General features: G+C 37.9%; 1 protein-coding gene across 2 annotated transcripts in view; it reads left to right on the top strand.

Moving 5' to 3' along the window:
- Window positions 1-2,821, top strand: part of KPNA3 (karyopherin subunit alpha 3) — a 36,378-nt gene extending 33,557 nt beyond the window's left edge. Inside the window, exon 17 of one of the 2 annotated variants that reach the window (XM_032213018.1) lies at window positions 188-2,350. In XM_032213018.1, the coding sequence (XP_032068909.1) occupies window positions 188-286 (99 nt within the window). In that variant the 3' untranslated portion in view covers window positions 287-2,350. Of the gene's footprint in view, window positions 1-187 lie in introns of both variants that reach the window. The other variant, XM_032213019.1, reaches the window with a different exon arrangement.
- Window positions 2,822-8,089: the final 5,268 nt, after the last annotated feature.

Raw genomic sequence — 8,089 nt, forward strand, 5'->3', positions numbered from 1 at the left:
TTAACATAAGGGGAAACTGCCATTGTAGCTTTTCAAAAGCTATGGGGACATTTCAACACTTAATACGTTTGAAGACATAGACTTTAATGCCCAGATCTGAGTGAAGTTGGACCTGATGGTAGATGAGCAAGTTTTCCTACTTGTATAATGAAGATTACAATTACTCCAGACTATACTTTCTTTGCAGATTGATGAGGACCCCAGCCTCATTCCTGAAGCAACACAAGGAGGTACTTACAATTTTGATCCAACGGCCAATCTTCAAACAAAAGAATTTAATTTTTAAGCTCTCGACAATGCAGCTTGACTACCCTGCATCGGTAAAATACACAACCAGATATCTACCATTGGAAAAACAGGCTCCAAGCACATGCCCCTTTGTCTGATGCTTCTAAAAGCAAGTTGTATATCAGTCATTTTGCAGTTGCCAAAAGTACCTGTCACATGGACTGTAAATGCATATGCATGATCTCGTACACTGTTCAATTTTTTTAACAGTCTCTGCTACCTTTCCCCTGATTTTTTTTTCCTTTTCCCATGAGGCCACAAGCTGATAACTGCAGTTTACAGTTTTAAGAATACCTTTTTGTGGGGGCACATTGGCTTCCCACACAAGAATAGCTTTCTATGGAAATAGCGTGCTATGGATCAAGACTCTTTAGTATGATTTTGGAAGACTTCTGAGAGGCCCAGTCTATTTTAATTTTTTTGAGCCTCAACTGTTGTCCTCTACAAACATATTTTCATATATTTAATGTGGAAGATAAATAAAGGAAAAGCAAGACAAATTATTTTCATTGGTAATACTGACATTTAAAAAAACTTCTTAAAAACTTGGTAATTAATTGGTTTAAAACAGACTACATAGATCAATAATTGTGTTCATTACTGCCTTAGAAGCTTGGGCTTGAAGAATGAACATTGTATTTGGACTAATAAAAAGGTGACCATTATTCCTAATTTCTAAGAACAGCAAGCTGAACTTGACCACTCTCCAGCCTGTGTGTTCCTGCTTTTTTTTTTTTAATAATGAAATGCTGTGCATGGTATTTTACCTGAGCTACCATCTATTATGGACTTGAACTTTTGTTTTAAGCTGAAAGCAAGAGTCCAGCATTAAAATAACAAAGCTATTCCAAATCAGCATTAGTTGATAAGAATCTTGCTTTCATCTTTCAGTAGTCAATATATTTTGGGTTTAAATTTATAACTGAATAATGTTGATTTATATTGGTTTAAACTGTGGAGCTTTCATGTTTACTGTAATTTAGTCTTAAACTATTTTTTTACTTACCAGTGCTTACGATGATGTGGTTGGCAACAAACTAGCAACTATTTTAGAAGCACCATAATAGCTTCTTTTTGAAGTATTGGAAGAGTTATAGAAAAAATAGTCTATAAACTTACTCATATAGTTAAAATACATACTAGTTGTGTGAGGCTTTGTGGAAGCTGCTATTATTCAGCATAAGCATAAATGTACAGCTCACAATGAAGACATTTACTTGAGCTGGTAACTTGGGAGTAATGGGGAAATTATCCATCCTGGCTCTAAAGAGGATTTAGGATTGCTGTGGGTAAACATGAAATTTAAACTGTGTAAGCTATCAGACAAACTGATATTGTTGCTGTTGTTCACTGGATGTACTTTGCTCCCAATGCCTTGATGTGAAGGGATACAAAACGTAAAAGTAACGTAGTTATTGGATGTGGGTTGTATTTACTGTGATGAAGATACAGACAGATGCCATGAAGAAAGCTTTGTTGATCAGCTGTTTTTCCACAATTAAGCAAGACATTGCAGGTGTTCATTCTTTTACTATATCTGCCAAGGTAGAGCCACTTTAAAGAGTGATCTTGTATCACAAAGGATACAAGTATGTGTTTTAAAGTGCAAGATTTTTACTTGCTAGATAATCTGTTTTAATACAGTGTTTTGGCCTCTATTTATAGATTTTATAAATTTTAAAATCAATTTCTCTTTAAGGTGGCTCAGACTTTTCAACTCCTGTGCACATAAAATTGAGTTGAAGTTCATTGTGCCTTTTTTCTTTACCCAGACATTAAATTAATTTGGTAACTGTATCCTATTAACATTATAGTCTAAAATCCTGAAATTGTGCTGTTTTTGCTGAAAACTAAGTAAAAAGAAAATCAAAATTAGATTTTGTCAATTTTGGGGATTTCAAAGCAGATATGCAGTTAATAATGTGAACAAATATCTTTGTAAACATATCCTCTATGCCTATATTCTTGTCTTAGATACTTCACTCAAAATAAGACTGATGATTTTTCACTACTGTGAATAATGATTTATTTCTTGCACTCAGTGCATCACCTTATAGATAAACATAGGAAAATCAATTTAGAACAGTAACTTGCCTTTCTCTCAGTTCATTATCACCTTATCAGCTCTTGATAGAGATTCAACCATTTTGTATTTTTCAAAAAGGGATAAAGGCTTGGATTTAAGTATCCTGCTGCACAAGAGCAGAAGTTACTTGAAACTGTGTTGAGAGAATTGCTGTTTTTATTTTCACTTGCTCTTTCCCCACTCCTTCCATCTACAGTCCCCATAAAGTAGTCCTGGAGGGGCCGGAGACCCTCCAGAGCGTCTTTTGATAGGAGATGTCGATAGTGGGAATGGGCAATACGATCTCTAACCCCATATGTGAGTTTCTTCCATTTACGCCATGGAATGGGGTCTTTATATTCAAGCTAAAATATATTGCTGCACTTTTAAGTTTTCAGAAGTGTTAAAATTGCATTGTGTTTTTTTTTAAACTCTTAGTTAACAGAGTAAATTGTTCCTTCAACAGAGGCATCTAAATGTGTTCTTAATTTTGTATATGGGCTTAGGTTTTATAACCAATAAAAAGCTGCTATCAAATATTATAAATATGGAAGATCTTATTTTGAAAACAGTGAAAATTCATCACTGTTTAGTCTGTTGAAGGGTTCCATTTCTTTGACAATGCAGTATTTGAGTTAGAAGATGCCTTCAATGACATGATATGATCTTTTTTTAATTAGTAATTGAAGTGAGCATTAGTTTTGAATGTTAATCACAAAAAAGGTTTCATATTTGATCCAGATCTTTGCTCAGTGCCTTCTTAAGATTATGAGTCCATTGATGGAAACAAAATATTATGGGATGATGTTTATTTAGATGCATTATAAATTACTTAAGCCTCAGAGTGATTTTAGAATGACAATAGCAGATACTTTTTCTTATTTTTTTTCCTACACTAATATTGTTTTCATTTTGCCCTACATGTTTATAAGTAATGGTAAGATTTAAATTTAACTAATTTAAAGAAGTTGTCTTGGGCTGCATGTAAAATATATAACATAGGCCAAGGTATATAAATAACAACTTTACTATACAGATAGTCCTCGACTTATAACAATTGAGCCCAAAATTTATGTTGTTAACTGAGTTTTGCTCTATTTTATGACCTTTCTTGTCACAGTTGTTAAGTGAATCGCTGCAGTTATTAGGTTAGTAACATTGTTAAGTGAATCTGCCTTCCCCATTGACTTTGCTTATCAGGTGGTTGCAAAAGGTGATCAATCATAATGGGACACTGCAATCTTCATAAATATGAACCAATTGCCAAGTATCTGAATTCTGATCACAGGGCCATGGGGATGCTGCAACGCTCATAAGTGTGAAAAAATGGTCATAAATCACTCTTTTCAGTGCTGCTGTAACTTTGGTCACTAAATGAACTGTTGTAAATTGAGGACTATCTACGCATACATACACAGTATGCATGTATGTATATTGTGGGGCCACATTACTAGCCATGGCCACAATTGGCCTGTGGCCTGGACATACACCCCCGAGGCCAGTTGCCCCCAATCTTTTGGGCACCAGGGACCAGTTCCATGGAGAGAAGTTTTTCCATGGACTGGAGGGGGCATGGTTTCACATGCTGCCTGCATCCCATGAATGGGGCTTTGCTTCTTTGTGTGGCCCGGTTTCTGACATGCCGCGGCCCAATGCTGGTCAATGGACTGGGGGTTGGGGACCCCTACTCTAGGCGGTTTTATCTCACATAAAACATATAATAAAATTAAGCCCTCATTTTAAAAATGTGTTAATTAAAACAACCATTATCTTACAGATAAATATGAAACCAATTGTCAGAAAGCTCAAACACACATCAGAGTACATGCTTTACCCACTTTGCTAAAACTCAAGACGTTGAAGTTGAATTGTTGGTGTTGCAATGCATAAATGCTTATGTATTTCTAAAAAAAATCTGCTTTAGTTTCCTGCATGCAAGACGCTTATAAAACCAAGGGTAATTCTGGAACACGTTGAACAAAGAAATGGCAGAACAATTATTTCACTAAATCTGAATCTCATGGTCCAAAATCCAACCTCCAGAGAGCCTCCAATTGACCCGAAGCATTAGGAAATAATAAAAGGCTTGCTGCAATACTTTGGCTGTTGTGTTCATGCCAGGGCCAAATGGTGGTTGCCATAGGATCTTTTTTATTTTTACTCCTCAAATCCATTATGATTTTCTGCTAGAAAATGGTGTTTATTTCCATGCTGACTCAAGGTTGTGTAGAGCCTTTTTCCTCTCCAAAGATCACTGAGAATGGAATTTAAAATAATCTAGCTGCACCACAGGGCTGTAAAAAAGATGGAGATATATGTAGACCTAAAAACACAACTTCTAAGAACATTCCCTCAGTGAAGAAAAGTTACAGAAGTGGTAGAGAATTCTGTCTCTAGTGAGCTACTACCTTTTCAGAATTGATTGTTAAGTCAACATTGGTGTCAGGGTTCTGCAGCCATATTCCTTTTGGATCTTTGGCCTGCCAATTGGTTCCTTTTGAGGCACTGATCTGGGTCTCTCTTTTGAGAGGTGGGGAAGAGGCTATGGAAAGGGGCTGGCTGCTTTTCTTTATGGAGGGAATGTGATTGGTTTATATATGTTGTGAGGAGCCTAACAAAAAATAATTGCATTAGGAAGGAAAAAAGCATGGTGGCTCAATGGCTTAATGACATTGGAGCTGGGCTAAGCTCCAGCGGTTTGATGGTAGGAGCTCTCATCATTCGCCTCAGGCTCTGCCCATCTAGCATTTCTATAACATGTTCTATACAAGTAGATAAATAAGTACCACTTCAGTACCTATGAACATGTGGACGATTACAACCTGCTGGCACTTGACCTTCCCAGTTGCAACACCATTTGTGAGGTTGCTTTGGTGGAGGGAGAAGACCTCAGATGCTGCTGCAGGAAAGCCATTTGTCTTTCTTGTACTAAGTAGTTCTCCTTCCTGTGACACATCTTAAGAAACGCACAAGCGTGTACCAAACAGCTAGTAAACGGACAGCCAAACTGTTACTATACATTAAGCATTGTAGTCTCCTGGCTAATATCACCATACACCAGGGGTGTCAAACTCATGTCAGGGCAGCATCACATGATGTATCAGGACTTTCTTGCCCTTCGTTAAACCGGGCGTGGGCGTGGTCAGCACATTACGCATCCAGCGTGCGGGTTGGGAGTTTGACAGCCCTGCAATACACTTTAAAAAAACCTGAAAAAATCTCAATAGGAACAGGTGTGAAATCGTGATTGTTGATCTAACCGAGCTCTGTTAAAATCACTGCAAGATACAGAAGGAGTTCTTACATTTGCTCTAGTTTTAAAATATGCTGATATAAAGTAAAAATCACCTTCAAGGTGAGTTCTGGTGACATGTAGATATAGCCCATTAAATTTTCTTGTGGAGTTTGTCATCAACACTTGAGCTTAGTTTAGTTTATAGTGTAGTCCGTTTAACTTTCTATTTCAACTTATTTAGAAGTTTCTGAAAATTAGTAAGTATGAAGGACTGGAAAGGAAGAAAATACAATTTAATATAACAAGAAATTGAATTGATGGTCTCTGAAATTGTAGGCACCAACTTCCCCCATATAGATCTCCACCAAAACGATTGTATTTACAATATCAATATCAAGCTTTAAATGTTCTTTTTATTAGCCCCCATCCCCACCCCAGTTTTTTCACAATAGTTATGTTCTTAAAGAGAAATTATTCCTTTTGAAAATGATTCTCTGTTTAAAACATAAGAGATAATAGCCAGAACATTTTAAACAACACATTGTTTTGCTTTGCTTGGATCAGGGGTGGGTTTCAGCCGGTTCGCGGCGGTCCCTGCGAACCGCTTGGTCGCCGAACCTGGAAGTAAGTAACTTCCGGGAACGGCGAACGGCCCACCCGCGCCTGCTTCTTACCCAGTTTTGACGAATTCTGCGCTTCCACGCATGCGCAGGACGCATACAGTGCCTGCGCAATCCTCCAGGAGCAGCTGGAGCATCGCACAGACGCTAGTACGCATGCGTGCGCCGCGCGCGTGTGCGAGGACGCCGCCGGCCTCGTTCCAACCGAACCGGTTGGAATGGGGCGAGAAACCCACCCCTGGCTTGGATCCTCTGGAATATTAAATGAGTAAAAGGAAGAAAATGGGGCAAGAACAGAAGTGATCAGCCTCCCACTTTGGTTGAGGAGGACGAATGAGCTCTTTTTAACTAATGAGATTTTTGAACGTTATATTAAAAATCCAGCTGTCCCAAAGAAAGTGGTATTTTGCATTAGTAGGCTTGAATTTGTCACAAGTCTTACACTTACCAGATTATATCTATGATAAACCTATTATACCTTACCACAGATGAAACAAAGTGTTAATGGAGGATTAGTCTCTCTTAAAACATAAGGGACTATGAAATGGGCAAGCAAAGATCACTTTTTTCAAGTGCTAAAAAAATCATCTTTCTCTGACAATTATTTCGATTCTACCTTAAACATGTTATGCTTAATATGTTAGCTCAATCAGTTCATGAACAAAAGCCCAAATGAGCATCTGAGCAGTATCTTCATGAGCTGTGCAGCCAATACTGAACCACGAGCTCCTTACTGTGATGCTCAGGAACTGGAGAGCAGAAGGAGACAACTGATTGCAGTTAGGCTTCCTCTTCACTCATTACTCAACTGGCAACTTCTTTTGTACAATGCAGGAGCCATAATTCTAGGTTGTTTTTTTTTTAAAAAAGAAACTAGCAGGCATTCTGCATGATCTCACAACGGAAAGCTTTTCTGAATTTGATTATGAGACTTTGGCTGTAAAGTTTTAAATAAATTATTTAAAAGTGAGACTCAACGGGCTCTTTATCTAACATACCGGTAGCACCCAAAGTTAATCTGTTTTCTGATATAGAAACTGAAATGCTTTTCTTCTTTTACATCATCATCATCTTAAGAACAGATGCTCATCTACAATAGGTAAAAGACAGTTCTTATCTATTAAAAAATTAGGGCCGCTTCATTGTCTGCATGTTCTCAATTCTGAATCCAACCTGTTGTAAAAGTGAGACAAAGTTGCAGGCGGATAGTCAAGCTCTCTTGAAATAAAGAGCAGCAGACAATGCACAAATGCATGGATGGAATTTTAAAATAACCCAACCAATTCCAACTCAGGAATTATAGAATAACAGAGTTGGAAGTAACATTGGAAGTCTTCTACTCCAATCTCCTGCTCAAGCAGGAGACCCTACAACCTTCCAGGCCAATGGCTATCTAATCTCTTCTTAAAAGCCTCCAATAATGCACCCACTATTTCTGAGGCAAGCTGTTCCATTAGTTCAGGGCTGTCAAACTCCCAGCCTGCGGGCCAGATGCACCATGCCCACACACGGTTTAGCAAAGGGGGAAAAAGTATGTCACGTGATGACATGCGTTTGACACTCCTGGATTAGTTCATTTTTCTTGCTGTCAGAAAATTTCTTAGTTTAAGGTTGGATCCCTGATAATTTTCCATCCATTACTTCTTGTCTTGTTTTCAGATGCTTTCAATTCAATCAGTGGACTAAAGCAAACACAGAAATGAAAACTAGTCTGACATCTACCCTAATAGATATTATTCCCACCAGCTCCCACTACTGTACAGTGCAAAAGACTGCTACCTACTCTTAGGAGAACTGCTTAGCAGAAATAGTGGCTAACTGTTGCAAGCAGTACTAGATAGGCCTGTGCTCTGATCCAGCATCATTCTTGTTTTTTATTGA

The sequence above is a fragment of the Thamnophis elegans genome, chromosome 3 (assembly GCF_009769535.1).
Source record: "Thamnophis elegans isolate rThaEle1 chromosome 3, rThaEle1.pri, whole genome shotgun sequence".
Taxonomy (NCBI): Eukaryota; Metazoa; Chordata; class Lepidosauria; order Squamata; family Colubridae; genus Thamnophis; species Thamnophis elegans.